The sequence below is a fragment of the Bactrocera neohumeralis genome, chromosome 3, assembly GCF_024586455.1.
Source record: "Bactrocera neohumeralis isolate Rockhampton chromosome 3, APGP_CSIRO_Bneo_wtdbg2-racon-allhic-juicebox.fasta_v2, whole genome shotgun sequence".
Lineage (NCBI taxonomy): Eukaryota > Metazoa > Arthropoda > Insecta > Diptera > Tephritidae > Bactrocera > Bactrocera neohumeralis.
Genome location: NC_065920.1, coordinates 73772671 through 73788249, shown reverse-complemented (window position 1 = coordinate 73788249; position 15579 = coordinate 73772671). Strand labels below are relative to the sequence as shown.

At 34.8% G+C, this 15579-nt stretch overlaps 3 protein-coding genes across 7 annotated transcripts; 2 read left to right on the top strand and 1 right to left on the bottom strand.

Annotated features, from left to right (window-relative positions):
* Positions 1-245: 245 nt before the first annotated feature.
* On the bottom strand, positions 246-3340 carry LOC126752096 (polypeptide N-acetylgalactosaminyltransferase 35A). Its single transcript, XM_050462659.1, has one exon. The coding sequence runs from the start codon at positions 3162-3164 to the stop codon at positions 1341-1343; it is 1824 nt and encodes a 607-aa protein (XP_050318616.1). The 5' UTR covers positions 3165-3340; the 3' UTR covers positions 246-1340.
* Positions 3341-3577: 237 nt separating this feature from the next.
* Positions 3578-6977, top strand: LOC126752814 (DNA mismatch repair protein spellchecker 1). The gene is made up of 8 exons (XM_050463802.1): positions 3578-3711; positions 3764-3813; positions 3896-4435; positions 4505-4779; positions 4838-5922; positions 5978-6210; positions 6278-6369; positions 6431-6977. The coding sequence occupies exons 1-8, from the start codon at positions 3666-3668 to the stop codon at positions 6885-6887; spliced, it is 2778 nt and encodes a 925-aa protein (XP_050319759.1). The 5' UTR covers positions 3578-3665; the 3' UTR covers positions 6888-6977.
* A 224-nt stretch (positions 6978-7201) lies between these two features.
* On the top strand, positions 7202-14323 carry LOC126752259 (calcium uptake protein 1 homolog, mitochondrial-like). 5 transcript variants are annotated; one of them, XM_050462944.1, is made up of 10 exons: positions 7202-7329; positions 7394-7687; positions 7780-7963; positions 8719-8881; positions 9048-9085; positions 10454-10465; positions 10972-11086; positions 11417-11577; positions 13415-13874; positions 13949-14323. In XM_050462944.1, the coding sequence occupies exons 2-10, from the start codon at positions 7422-7424 to the stop codon at positions 14101-14103; spliced, it is 1554 nt and encodes a 517-aa protein (XP_050318901.1). In that variant the 5' UTR covers positions 7202-7329; positions 7394-7421; the 3' UTR covers positions 14104-14323. The 5 variants fall into 5 exon arrangements, with proteins under 5 accessions (XP_050318901.1, XP_050318903.1, XP_050318902.1 ...); XM_050462946.1 differs by lacking the exon at positions 8719-8881 and adding an exon at positions 8292-8451; XM_050462945.1 differs by having other exon boundaries at positions 7202-7338; positions 7380-7687.
* Positions 14324-15579: the final 1256 nt, after the last annotated feature.

The following is a 15579-nucleotide window of genomic DNA, read 5'->3' as shown; positions in this document are numbered from 1 at the left end:
AGTATAATTCACCACACTCATTACTACCACTAAAAAATTATGAAAATGAATTTTCCAAAATTTCACCCCACCTTAAAGTAAACAAAGTTCCGCCCAGAGAGTTTTCTACCTCTCCGTGTTGTTTAATTTTTAACGCAAATTTAAAGCGTTACGTAATCAGCGTGGTTTTTTTAAGTTTCACTGGACACTTGCAGAGTGGTGAAAAATTTTTTTAAGTCTTCGCACCCACATATGGATCAAATAAATTAGATTTTTGTCATCAAATATATTAGACTTTTTTCATATATCTGATTACTCCTGTTAAGATTTTTGGAAAAATTTCCTGCTTATATTTTTCACTTTCCATCCTTTCCGTCGTTTTTATTTATAAGATGTTTAAAATTCCATAAAAATATCAGGTGTTTTATTGGAAAATAATATAAATCTAACCTTCATTTGTTCGTTTTTTGGTCTTCTAAATAAATTCCTTGGCTCTTCAGATTTGTCGTTTTCATGTTTTCCATTTGCTTGCATGATACATAATAGAAAAATTTAATAAAAAACAAACGTGTGGCGCTACGCCCAACCGTATTTAAAAGAAATACTATGTATAGTATATATATATAGAGGTTTTATGAAGAAAATACATTTTTAGTACATACAAACCAAACGTAAAAAAGACACGCAATAAAATGGTATTCTTAAATCACATAAAAATAACTTCTTTAATTATTACTCGTTTTATATGTATGTATTGAAACTTACATAATCTGTTTACATATTTTATGGAATACAATCTATGTTTGTCTTTTTAAATTTTCACTCTTATGAACATATAAAAATAATAATTATTAAAAATATGTAGCGTTTGAAGCGAATTACATTCGTTACTCTAAACGACTTATTACGGTGTACATACAGCATAAGCTTAATTAACTGGGCTTAAACGATTACAAGTAAGTATATGAAATAAAATGTCTTTACACTCATTTTAAAATTAAGAAAAGTTAGCAGACTCCTGTTAATACATATAAATAAAGATTTTAGAGAGCACTTGTAGCCTTCAATAAGCATTAAATTTTTTGTGTGCTTCGAATTTGTCAAATTTAATTTTTTAACTGGCAAACATTTTTTTTACAAGTTTGCTACAGCTGCCAAATATTTGTTCTCATGTATTGACTTTATGTTTTGTTTACACAGATTTTATCCTATAAATATGGTTGTATAATAACTATATTGCTGCAGTAATATCAGTCTATAATTACGGTTTGCACAACTTATGGCGCCTGACATGTTTTTGTTCGTGTTTTCGCACATCATTCTCAGTGTCGCAATTCATTTATTTTCCATTTAGGCATATCTCACGACGCCTCTTCCACTTTAACAATATCCCATGCACTGGCGTCATCCTTAGAGCATAAATCTAATCCAATACGTGCACCGATGCTTGCACTTTTGGCGCGCATACAGGTTCCCGCCGCCATATTGTAAATGGGACTGTGTTCGGTCCGCGTATGACGCCACTGCTGATCTCCTAGCATTTCATGACATTTGTTAATGTGCACTTGAGCATCACCATACGATTCCAGACACAACAGTTTATCCAATACTATTTCAGCTTTATCTGTTTCGAACCAAATTTGATTGCGTGTACGCATGCATGCTTGTAAAATTAGTGGACTGCCTTTCTTAAGGAAACCTTTTACTTTGGGTGCCACCACCGAGGCACATAAGTTAGTGCCGCTTAAACGTATCATGTAAGTAGCGATATAATTACGTTTTCTAGAGTGCCATGGCTGGTAAACACTTGCAGATGCTGATTTTTTAGTTTCCTGTCCTGGTAGCTGCAATTCAGGGTACACATTTTTCATGTACCAGGAGAAGTCGTGGCATTTCAAACGGTTCCGCAACTCCACACGTGTTGATATGTCACCATAATCCATATCACGCGCAGAATTTGTTTCTTTCAGGAAGTACTCCTTAAATTCATCCATCCATACGTGGGCTGCACGCAGTGAGTTCCGCTTCATTGTATCCTTGCCATCAGGCGCCGAATAAGGACGTCGTTTGCGAAAGATATGTCCTATGCGTGAGCAAGGATATATCTTAATGGCACCATGGCATTGCCAGACACGGAAGGAAATTTCGATATTCTCACCACCCCAGATATCCATTCCCTCATCATACTCGCCGATGTGTTTGAAATATTGCCGATTAATTGCAAATAAACCACCGGCCATTGTGGGTGTTTTGAATGGACCTTTAAAATCTTCGTCTTTCTTTAAAGTGCCTTTCGGCAATGTTATCCATTTATAATGTAATCCCCAATTGAAACCTCCACGCACTAATGGACTGGAAGTATATTCAAAAGTATCAGGACTAATAAGATCCATAACTGGCACAGCGATAGTTGAATTTTCTTGCTTAACAGCACGCACAAGTGGTTCTGCCCACTGTCGATTAACTTCAATGTGTGAGTCCAGGAAGACGAGTACATCACCTTCTGCAGCATGAGCGCCTGCGACGCGAGATCTTATAAGTCCCTCACGCTTCTCATTACGTATATAATGTAGTCGGTCATAATGGAGTTGCGCGTGCAAATCACTTAACAAATGAAATTCCAATTCGGGAAGATCGCTAAAATCGTCCACAAGAATAATTTCTTTTAGGACATGTTGAGGCGTGCGTTTAATTACGGAATTTATAGAACGTATTAGCGTCATTTTGTGTTCATTATAAAAGCACATAATAACTGAAATTGTCGGCAAATTTTCTTTTGGATCGGTGGGTTCACGAGAGCAAACCTTATGCCGTGTGTCAGGTACCTCACGATAAGGTCCAATATTGTTTGAAATAAGTGCGTTGAAGGCATGATTTTTAAAGCCAATATCACGTATGTATTTATCCTTCTTATCTCGTAGAACTCCCAGCATTTTTAAAGGATCTGTGTCTTCTTGGGTTACGCCTCCCTTCAATTCTTCCTTACAACAATCCTCTACGCGATTTTTAAACAAAAATTGAGGGTTTGGCGTATGTGTCTCATTTGAACTGGGCATCTTCCATCCACCTTCAATAATTGAATTGTGTTGGTAGTACATGTAGTATGTAAACGCTAAAGATGCAAGCAATGTGAAGAATATTGTGCTCGAGGTAAATCGCCGGAGGTGACATCTTCTCAACATCATTTTGAACCCGTTTTGATACGATGGCAAACGTGGAATATTTTTTGTTGAAACTTGAGTTGCTTCGAGGTCACTGTTTACTCAATATGAGTAATAAAAGAAGTTATTAATTTATGCAAAAATGAGAACCTTCAACATTTTCTTGTTCATAGACCACTCTTTTTTGTTTATTAATTAAATGCAAGTCAAACAATTCTCAATAACACCAAATGTGTCCATTGTAGATGGGATAATTTGTATAGACAAATTAAATAAAAGTCTAAAAATTAGTTTGGTATTGGTTATTAGAAAATATGTAAATACAAATATTTGTATATTGTACTTCATTTCTGGATCATAAAGATGATTAACTTATAAATTAAATTAAATAAATTTTACTGAAAATCTGCCAGACAAAGTCATTGTGATTGTCATATTGCCTTTAGAAAAAAAAGAAGAATTTGCTCAAGGCGCGCGAATATTGCAAAATAAATTATTTTCAAACATCACAAAAATATTGTAAAAATGGAAGTTATAAATGCTAATAGACAGGAGCCACAGTTAAATCTTGGTAGGTAAATTAAGAAAACAATTATGTTTTGAATTAATAGTAATTTTTTTAGATATTAATGGACAACGTAACTTCATCAAGTACTATGCAAAATTGGAGGAAGTAAGATTCTAAAAATATATATAACATATATGTACATATATATTTATTAAAAATAAAATTAATTACAAAATAACTTTCATAGAAACCCGCGACCACTGTGCGCTTCTTCGATCGCATTGATTTTTATTCTGTGCACGGCACTGACGACTGCGAACTCATTGCAAAGCTTGTCTACAAGTCGACCGCTTTTGTGCATCACCTTTTGCCAGATGAACCCGAAAAACTCAGTTATGTTACGCTATCAAAGGCCAACTTTAATATGGCTGTGCGAGAGTTATTGCTAGTGCGCAATTTCCGCGTAGAAGTTTATGTACGGCCGCCTGGAGCTTCAGCTGTCAACAATAATTGGAGCCTTGAATACCGTGGTTCACCTGGCAATTTGCTACAATTCGAGGAAATTTTGTTCGGCAATAAAGAGATACTTGTAAGCAATAATTTGTTGTCATTGCAAGTACGCTTAGTTGAGGGTAACCAACGGCGCTTAGGTGTTGCTTTTGTGGAGCAGAACGATTGCCAGTTTCATGTATTGGAGTTTGTTGACAATGATTTCTTCACCGAACTGGAAGCAATGGTCGTGCTGTTGGGACCAAAAGAATGTTTGTTGCCTGCAGGTGACGGGGAGGTATGTTTTTATTATAATTTGCGTCAATTAGCAACACACTTTTTATTTAGTTTTATTTACGGATTGTAGTATGTAGCCGTCAAACAACTACTAGAGCGCAACAATGTGGGCGTTACTGTACCGAAGCGTTCTGCTTCTACACCCGCTGAGAAAAACGACTTGCTGCAGGACTTGAATCGGTTGATACGTTTTGCGAAGGGACAACAGGAAGATGCATTAACGTTGCCGGAAATGCAACTTACTATGGCCATGGAAGCATTGCGTGTGGCTATTAAATATTTAAATCTCGTTAATGACGCCAGCAATTTAGGTCATTACAAAATGATGCAGCTGAATCTTAAGCGGTAAGCTCATAAATTAAACAATGTCATTTTTTATTGTTTATGGTCCTATGTCTTACAGTTTTGTACACTTGGATTCAGCAGCTGTTGCAGCGCTCAACATTTTACCCAAACCCGGTACGCAACCCAACTCTCCCGGCTATCACTGGCAGAGCATATTGGGTGTCCTCGATCATTGTCGCACTCCACAAGGACATCGCCTTCTGGCTCAGTGGATAAAGCAACCGCTCCGTAGTATTGAAATTCTAAACGATCGCCATGACATTGTACAGTGCTTGCTCGAATCACCTAGCACACTAACTTCCCTTCACGATGACTACTTGAAACGCATACCTGATGTGCTAATGCTAACTAAACGTCTGCTACGCCAAAAAGCTACCATGCAGGACCTCTTTCGAGTCTACCAAGTTATTTTGCGTACTCCACGCATAGTAAACACGCTACTGAGTCTCGAAAATGCCACTGTGAAAAATGTGCTGTGTGTTGCAATGAAATCGCTCTTAGAAGATCTGTCCGGTTTGAAGCAATTAGTTGAGCAAGTGGTGGATTTTGAAGCCATCGAAGCAGGAGATTACCTTGTGAAAGCTTCCTTTGATGAACAGCTGCAGGACATGAAGAATGATATGTCACGTATTTTAGCTAAAATGGAACGCTTACAGCAAAAAGCTGCAGATGACTTGAATATGGAGAAACCGCAAGTGCGTCTAGATAATGTTGCAAAAATTGGTTACCACTTCCGTGTGACTTTGAAAGATGATTCCGAGTTGCGTAAAAATAAGAATTATAAAATTTTGGACGTTGTGAAGGGTGGTGTGCGTTTCACCAACGAAAAACTGTCCGAGTATAGTGAAGAGTATGGAAACTTGTGTGAGAAGTATGAAGAGCAGCAGAAATCAGTTGTGGAAGAGATTATCAAAGTGGCTATTGGGTACGCGGCGCCACTTAGCTCATTGAATGGCGAATTGGCGCAACTGGACTGTCTGGTCAGCTTTGCATTGGCCGCAATGAGAGCACCAACACCCTATGTACGACCGAAAATGTTAAAGGAGGGAGCTGGTGTGCTCTCCTTGAAGGACTTGCGACATCCTTGTTTGGAATTACAGGAACACGTAACATTCATTGCCAATCACGTGACATTCGAAAAAGGTGAGCGCAAATGAATATATTGTGTGTATTTTTTTATATATACGTGAACTTTTAGATGTATGCAACATGTTCATAATAACGGGTCCTAATATGGGCGGAAAAAGTACATATATACGTTCTGTGGGCACGGCTGTCTTAATGGCGCATGTTGGTGCTTTTGTGCCATGTAGCGAGGCGATAATAACTATGGTTGACTCTATATTGGGACGTGTGGGTGCCAGTGACAATATAGTGAAAGGTTTAAGCACATTCATGGTTGAGATGATTGAGACTTCGGGCATTGTTCGGGTAGGTGAAAGTTTATTTTTAAATTATGTGTGGGACACATATTTGATAATTTATATTAATTCTACAGACTGCCACCGAGAATTCTTTGGTGATTATAGATGAACTTGGCCGCGGCACATCTACATATGAGGGTTGCGGTATAGCTTGGTCCATAGCTGAGTATGTGCTCAATTATTACATTTTAATGATTTAATTCAAACTTTTTTTATTATTGTTCTAGACATTTAGCGAAACAGACTAAATGCTTCACCCTCTTCGCAACACATTTCCATGAGATAACCAACCTAGCTGAGTCTGTAAAAACCGTTAAGAATTGCCATATGGCCGCCGTTGCAGATGCTGAAAATTTCACTCTGTTATATCAAGTACGTCCTGGAGTTATGGAGAAAAGTTTTGGCATACAAGTGGCACGTTTGGCCAACTTTCCCGAAGCTGTTGTACATACGGCTCAACGTATTTATAGCGAGTTTGAAGATGAATACACCGAAAAGCAAGTTCAAAGTGATAAGGAACTGTTGGATAAAATTGATGCAGCTGTAGAGCGGCTAACAACAACGGGTAATGACGTTGACATCGATGAAGCGGAATTAAGTGCATTGGTTGAAAATTTCGCCAGGGACATTAAACAACTAGATAGCGAGTATTTCCGTGCTGTACTATCGGTGGAAGGAAACTAAAACGTCTAGTATTTTTAAATTACATTGATTCAGTATTCTTCCTTTTTATATCGAGTTGTAATAAAAATGTTGCTAATTCTTTGTTAACAATTTTGTGTTTCTTCTTAATGGTTAGAGTTATAAATAACGGAATGCCTTTTAAAAGCTTGTATTTTGCGGATGTCTATTTAAATAACACATTTTTTTGAAAATATATAGTTAAAAACAAAATTTTTAAATAATAAAGTATATCAAAAACCCGGTTACTTGTGAAACGGTTAACTGTTATGATTGAAACAGCTGATTTTGTTTATTGTGAAGTGTTGCTAAAAGAAGAAGTAGAATTCATTCCATTCTTGGTTTTTCGAAATGAAAACATATTATTTATCACAAAATAAATGAACATTATACGAATTTTTGTTTTGATTATTGGTTAAACACTGCAAAAATTGCTAAGTGAAATGTGTGTATAGTAAAGTTTATAAATTGTATAGTGACAACAACAACATATAGTAATTTTTCTTCAGATTTGTGCAACAATAAAACTAGGAGAAAATGTCCTTGTTACGACACTGTGGCGCCAGTTTGCGGCGTCAGAATGGAGTGCAGCAGTTGCTGGTAAAATCCTTAACGATTGGTGGTGGCCAGCGAAACTTCAACCAGCTGCTACTTCAGCCCGCTCCTAGTACAACAAATAAGGTTGATTCGGTGCGCGGATATAAAAAATTTGGACACAAAGAGGAACCCACACCGCGGCTAACAAGATATTTTCATGTATTTGTTGGCACACTGTTCTTCATAACTATATTGGACTGGAAGAGGTATGTGAACGCATAAATATATTACGCTTACTGGAAATAATTTTTTTTTAAATGCATGTATTAATTATATATAATATGTATTCAAAATTTAGGTTAAAGCGCGCATTAATGCCGAAAGTTGATGCCGACGCACCAAAGCCCAAAGATATTCCGCAGAAAAATAAAGTAAAGAATAATAATGATAGCGATGCGGAAGAATCGGATGGTAAAGATGAACCTGCTATTTGCAAGGAAAGGCGTTCTGTGAAGGAAAAAATGGGTTTTCGCGAACGCAAGGTATGGATATTTTGTAAAGGTGGAAGGTAGGCGTTTTATTGGCTTAATCTTAGTTTAAGCTTAATCTCTGAAAGGTCATTTTTATTTATTAAGTCAATTTATTTTACTTTTTGTATATATAATATATTTCTTTTTTAGCTGTTCACTGTTGTAAATTAAATTAATTTTCTTTTAATTTCATGTTACATGTGTTTAAATTACCTTTTTGTTAACCAAATATGCACAATATGCACAACCCATGCATTTGATTGCATACATTTTGTTCATATGCACTGTGTTCATATAAATAAATGAATGGATCGTGCAATTACCCTTGCCCTGGTTGAAGATCATTGAGTATGAAAACCGTATACGCGCCTATTCTACACCGGACAAAATCTTTCGCTATTTCGCCACAGTACGTCTTACCACAGCTACAAGTACTGAAGTCTGCATGACGCCTGATGACTTTCTGCGTTCGATTTATCCTGGCATGATGCAGCCCGAGGGTATGTGTCATTCGACTATAACAAAATTAGGGCAAACGTACAAAAAGTTGTCTACGGTTAAATATACAACGTCCGTTTAAATGTTAAAAAAGTGTACATATATAAGTAATTATTTATTTTTAAATTCCGTTAATTATTTTCACTTTTTCTGCTTAATTTCACTATGTTCTTATGCGAAAATGTTTTTCTTTGAAATTCTAATATGTGTTTGACATATCATTATGTATTACGCGCATAAATAAAATTCTGCATTTCATGTCTGGCCAGATTATCGAATACGAAAATCGTATACGTCAATTTTCGACACCTGATAAGGTGTTCCGTTATTTTGCCACTATACAAGTACCGACATCAGATGATCGCTATGAAATCTTTATGACTCCACAAGACTTTCTAACTAGCATGACGCCAGGCATGAAGCAACCAGAGGGTATGTCGAATTAACAAAAAAATAAAAAAATAAGTAATCTTATACAAAGAAAAAGAAAAATAATTTGACAAATCATTTTATTGTACATTTTTATCTAACATATATATTATTTATATTATTGAAAATTAATGTCAGTCTCTCTAATAAAACTTATTTTTGCTTATAGGTTTGGGACTTGACCAATATCGCCGTTACGATCCGAAGGTATATATTTTTCGTATATAATACATTTAAGGATTGGGATTTAAAAATTGAAATTTTGAAAATTTAAAGTGAAAATTACAAAAAAAAAGTAAAATAACTTTAATATATAATAATATAAAATATAAATATGAAAAAATATTAAACGAAATAACCTAAATAATAAAAATATATACATATTTGTATATAAAAAAAACTTAAACAATTAGAATGAAAATAATTAGAAACAAGAAGAAATGTTAACTGCGGCTGTATCGAAGTTGTCATTCTCTTAACAAGCATTTATTATAGCATAAAAGTGTATAAAATGATCTTGATCTAAGTTTTGAGCGGTCAGTTTGTATGGCGGTATAGAGATCCAATTTAAACAATTTTTGCGGATTGTTGTGTTGCCTTGGAAAATAATCTATGCCGAGTTTTGTGAAGATTATTTGTGAAATTAAAAAGTTTTTCATACAAAAAGTTGATTTTGAGCGATCGGTTTCTAAGGCAGCTATATGATATAGTTATTTAATCTAAACAATTTCTTCCGAGAGAGTCGCGTTGCATTGGAAAATGCTCTGTGTCAAATTACGAGAAGATTATTTGTGAAATTAAAAAGTTTTTCATACAAAAAGCGATTTTGAGCGATCGGTTTCTAAGGCAGCTATATGATATAGTTATTTAATCTAAACAATTTTTTCCAAAAAAAAAAGTTTTCGTTACAAAACGTTGATTTTGTTCAGTTTGTATGGCAGCTATACGCTATAGTGGTTCGATCTGAATCATTTAATTTTATATTGTGTTGTTGTTTTGGACAGGGTTCTTTGCCAAATTTCGTTAAGATTATTTTTGAAATAAAAAAGTTTTCCACACAAAAGTTGTTTGGAGTGGTCGGTTTCTATTGCAGCTGTATGCTATAGTGATTCGATATCGGTGATTCCGACACAGCAGTTTCGCGGAGAGAAAATACCGTGTGCAAAATTTCAGAAAGTTATTTAATAAAATGATGGACTAGTTTGTGTATATATGTACAGGCAGACATCGCTAAATCGACTCAGCTCGTCACGCTGATAAGTTATCTTTATCAACTATTAAAACAGTCATGTAAAAAAATTATATGAAAATTAAACTAAAACTTAATATATTAATCCCATAAAAAATAAATATATTAATTCTAATAAAAAAGATAATGTTAACAAAAAAAATTAAATAACACATAAATAATATGTTAGTGTAATGGGTAAATAAATCTGAATTACCACGTAAACTATTTTTAAGCCACTTACAGCATCATTTTTCAAAACACCAGCCCAAATTTCCTCCCTGTATCTAATATCACAAAAACCTTTTTTCTCCTCACCACCTATAAAACATGCTCTCTACTTACAGGTTGCAGGCGAGGTATTTGTGACAAAAAGTCATTAATAAAGAAATAACAGTAACCATAAAAAATCGGCTGTAATTGTATGAATAAACGAATGCTATGTGTACCCCCCACTAGTCTATGTTTATAAAGATTCTATATACACCGTTATAATACGAATTAACTTATTTTGCATGTAGCACCAGTATGAATGTGCGTGCAAGGCAAGCACGTCTAATTAGCTTGGCTTGCAAAAATTTTACTGACCCAAAAACTTGTGCTTAACAAGAAATATTATAGATTTATAGACATAAATGTTCTTGCACTAATTTAGCTGCTTTCGACACTTAACTTTTTCCAAACTCTTTGTATGCCAAACTATGCCCTTTATTGTTTAACCCGTTTTGTTGAATACATAACAAAGAAAAAAAATTAAAACAATTGCAGTACCGTTAACCATTTAACATGTTTGATTTTCGTGTTTTTGAATTTTGTCTTTGTTTCTATTAGAAGAAGTCAGCTAATTAATATTTATTTTGTGCAGGATGTTGCTGAGTGTTTGAAGCTGCATTTGGCGAAGGACAGTATTTTCTACAAATTGGGCTCCTTTGGTTTAATTACCTTTTCGGACTACATATTCTTGCTAACAGTGCTCTCAAGTGAGTTTATTATGCTTTTTATGTTGAAAGAAAGAAATAATTTTATTTAAAAAGTTAAATATAAAAAATAAATTCAATTTATTTAAAAAAAGTTTCAATGCTTTTATTTAAAAAAATAAATTTATTTAAAAAAATTAAAATTACAACAAGAATGGAATAACTTAAATATATACATAACATAAATTATTTTCTTTTATTAAATTTAATATAATAATTTTTATAAAATTTACTTATTTATTTATTTATTTTTATAAAATTTATTATTAATAATTTTTTTTTATCATAAATTTTTTTTAACTTTATTATAAATATTTTTATTTTTCATTTTAGCTTCTCGTCGTCATTTTGAAATCGCTTTCCAAATGTTCGACCTGAACGGCGATGGCGATGTGGATAGTGAAGAGTTTGAAATGGTCGCCGATTTGGTGCGCCAACAATCCACCATCGGCATCAGGCATCGTGATCATGCAGCTACCGGCAATACATTTAAGGTATGAGCGTATTACCTAAATATTTTATTTTTTCTATTTTGCTTGTAAAATACATATGTATGAGTAGATTAGTGTTCCTCGTTGCCACAAATATCTGTCCTTATTATATTTTATTATTGTATATTTGTATTGCCTATATTTGTAAATATGTATGTATTTGTCATACTTTACCACTTTAGTCTACTAAATGATCTCCTAATTGTAAAATGTATTTTCTATATCTTTGCTCTTTTGCATATCTTTTGTAAATAACGACTAATGCAAAACTGTCACAAAACCACCACCACCACCACCACTGTAACCACAACTGCCATAACTAACAAATGCCTAATCACAAAAATCAATAATTAATATTTTACCTACTACCTACTAAACCAAAGCCCATGAAGGTATATACTACTTTGGGTAACTGTATAAGTATTTTGCTTCACTAATTCGAAATTCACCTTTTTCACCATAAGCCTACTTTTTGTTAATGCTCATTTTCGCTTACTGTTAAAATTAACTTTTGGTTGAAAACCATAGACCCGACTAACATTTTACTAATTTGTTTACTTAATTAGAAATTCACCACCTTTTATTTCTCACGATTCCTTTTCACTAATCATTACTTACTCACCAACTTGCATTTTCGTTTTGATTTAATGGAAGCTGAGTAACTGTGTAATTATTTTCATACATTCATATTCTCTTTGTGTTATTAACGGTACTATTTTGTTTACCTAATTTAAAATTCACCACCTTACATTACCACTTTCCATCAGCTGCATTTTTACTCACCAATTCATATTTTCGTTTTGAGTTATTGGTAACTGGGTAACTTAACTAATTCGAAGTTCACCTTTTTCACCATAAGCCTACTTTTTGTTATCGTTCATTTTCGCTCATTGTTAAAATTAAATTTTTGCCTAAAAATATTGGCCCGACTAATATTGTACTTTTTTCACTTAATTAGAAACTCACCACTTTTCATTTCCATTAATTTTTATTTGTCGCTTTCTGCAAAAATCAGCTACATTGTCACTCGCTGACATTTTTTCTTTGTGTTAATAACGGTACTATTTTGCTTATCTAATTTGAAATTCACCACATTACATTACCGCTCTTCAATCAGCTGCATTTTTACTCCACAACTCACATTTTCGTTTTCGTTTATTTGTGACTGGGGAATTAAAACGAAATTCACCTTTTTCACCATGCCCCTACTTTTTGTTAACATTAATTTTCGCGTACTGTTAAAATTAATTTTTGTCCTAAAAATTATATATACCCCGACTAACATTGTACTATTTTGCTAACATTTTTTGAAATTCACCACTTTAATTTTCACTATTAATTTGCACTAATCATGACTTACTTACCATTTCATATTTTCGTTTTGGATTAATGGAAACTGGATAACTGTAAAATTATTTTCCTCAGCTAATTCGAAATTCACCTTTTTCCCCATAACCATACTTTATTTATTTTCGCTTACTGTGAAAATTAACTATCAAATAGTTTCATAATTGCTAAAAAATCATGTTACTCGACTAACATTCTACTATTTTGTTTACCTAATTTGAGATTCACCACATCTCATCTCCACCTCACATCACCACTTTTCATTTTCATTTATGTTTATTTGTCGCTTTGTGTAAAAATCAGCTACATTCTCACTCACTAATCCATATTTTCGTTTTGTGTTGATAACGGTACTTTTGAGTTCCCATTTGCACGCATTAAAGTGTCGCCCATTTTCACTCATTAAATTGGCTAAGCGGCTTAAGTTGACCACTTGGTTGCCAAATTACTGATATACTTGAATGTAGAGTTTTTGAAACTTCAACTTTCACAGGGTGTGAACTCGGCGCTCACTCACTACTTCTTCGGCCCGAATTTGGACCAGAAATTGACCATACAAAAGTTCATTCAATTCCAAGCTCAACTGCAACGTGAAATCCTAACGCTGGAATTCGAGCGTAAAACTCCAAACAGTGAAGGTCTGATTACTGAGGTGGACTTCGCTGAGCTACTGGTGGCCTACGCTGGTTATTCGCATAAGAAGAAGTCGCGCAAGTTGAAGCGTGTCAAGCGTAAATTCAAGGATAATAATTTGGGTATCTCCAAAAAAGATTATCTCGATTTCTTTCACTTCTTGAATAATATTAACGATGTGGACACCGCACTGACGTTCTATCACATTGCGGGCGCATCGATTGACCAGGCTACACTCAAACATGTGGCCAAAACTGTGGCTATGGTGGATCTAAGAGATCATGTGATCGATGTTATATTCACGATTTTCGACGAAGACAGTGAGTATAGATGGCATTTTGTGTGTTTTTATTATTTTTTGAACTCTTTCAATATCTTCGTGCGTAATTCGCAGACGATAATCAGCTGAGTAATCGCGAGTTCGTGGCTGTAATGAAGAATCGTTTACAGCGTGGTTTGGAGAAGTCGAAGGACACCGGTTTCATCAAAATGATGCGTTCGATGTTGAAATGTGCCAAGGAAACAAAGCCGGTGCTTTTGGATCTTTAAACGAGGAAAAAAGATTTAGTGAATTATTCAACGACTGTGCTTTCTAAAAGCTCGCCACTTTTAGATAATTATGAATATTTACCATTTGTGTACACTTCCTATTTACTAAACCTGTTTCTATAAATAGTTAATTTTAACATAACCTAGAATTATACTTTTTTATTTAGTTTGTTTGTTCGATAATAAATATGCAATGCAATTGCGTTAACCTCTTCTTCTTAACACTTTTCTTTCTTTAATTGATGGGATCTCCAATCGAAAGTCTCTACAGAGGTCTGGTAGATGCAAAGGAATTTTGATATCGAATTTTGTTGAAACGACACCACCTCCCACTCGAATATCTAGTTTGGACCCATCTGTATAGAGTCCTATCCCTGCGTCCCTGAGAACCTTCCTTCTTATCCACTCTTCTCTGGAACGACAGACAATATTGAGGACCGAACTTAAGTTCAACTCTATAGGAAACTCTATAGGAAAGACCATGGTATTGGGTAGAAATGGGAATCTACTAAGTGTCTTACTAAAGCGTGATCCATTTCGAGGATTCCTAATTTTTTTTTAAGAAAAAACAAAGAAACTTAAAATTTAATGGGGAGTGTTTTTTATTATTCGAAAAAACATTATTGGCATTTATTTTTTGGAGATTTATCTTTCTCAAATCTTGGCCGCATTTCGTCTCAGATGCTCCATCCGTTGAGTCTAATTATCGATGACTCGTTCGAGCATTTCGACCGGTAACTGGCGAATGACACGCGTGATGTTTTGCTCTAAAGCATGAATCGAAGCGGAATTGCCCGCATAGACTTTAGATTTTATATATCCCCACAAAAGAAAGTCTAATGGTGTGATATCCCACGATCTTGGTGGCCATTTGCTCACCAAAGTGTTCTCTCAATAAATTCATTGATTGACGCGATGTGTGGGAAGTGACGCCGTCTTGTTGAAACCAAATGTCGCCGGGATCACGAGCTTCAATTTCAGGTATCAAACAGTCGGTTATCATCCCGCGATAACGGCCGCCATTGACGGTTAGGGATGTTCGAGTCTCAATCACTGCGGCAGTATCGGAAAGTATCATATTCGACGCAAAAATGTTGCAATATAAGTATGAGCTGAGTATCTGCAGAAAAGCAACACTGTCGCAATATTGCTGCAGTTATTTGCTTGCTCGAACATCCCCTTACGTTCTCACCGTCATCGTTTTTGAAGAAATATGCACCGATGATTCCATCGGCACACAACCCAAATCATCCGTTGTTTTTTCTGGATGCAATGGTAGCTCTTTAGGTTGCTTTTCGTCCCAAATGGTAAAAGTTTGTTTGTTTATTGGGTTCTTATCACTGAACAAAATTTGGCTAGAAGCCGTGGGATCTACTCGGAACTTTTCAAGAGCCCATAGCCCGAAGCGTTGTCGCTTGGTAAGGTCGAGCGGCTTCAGTTCTTGCACAAACTGTATTTTGTACATTTTTAAGACCT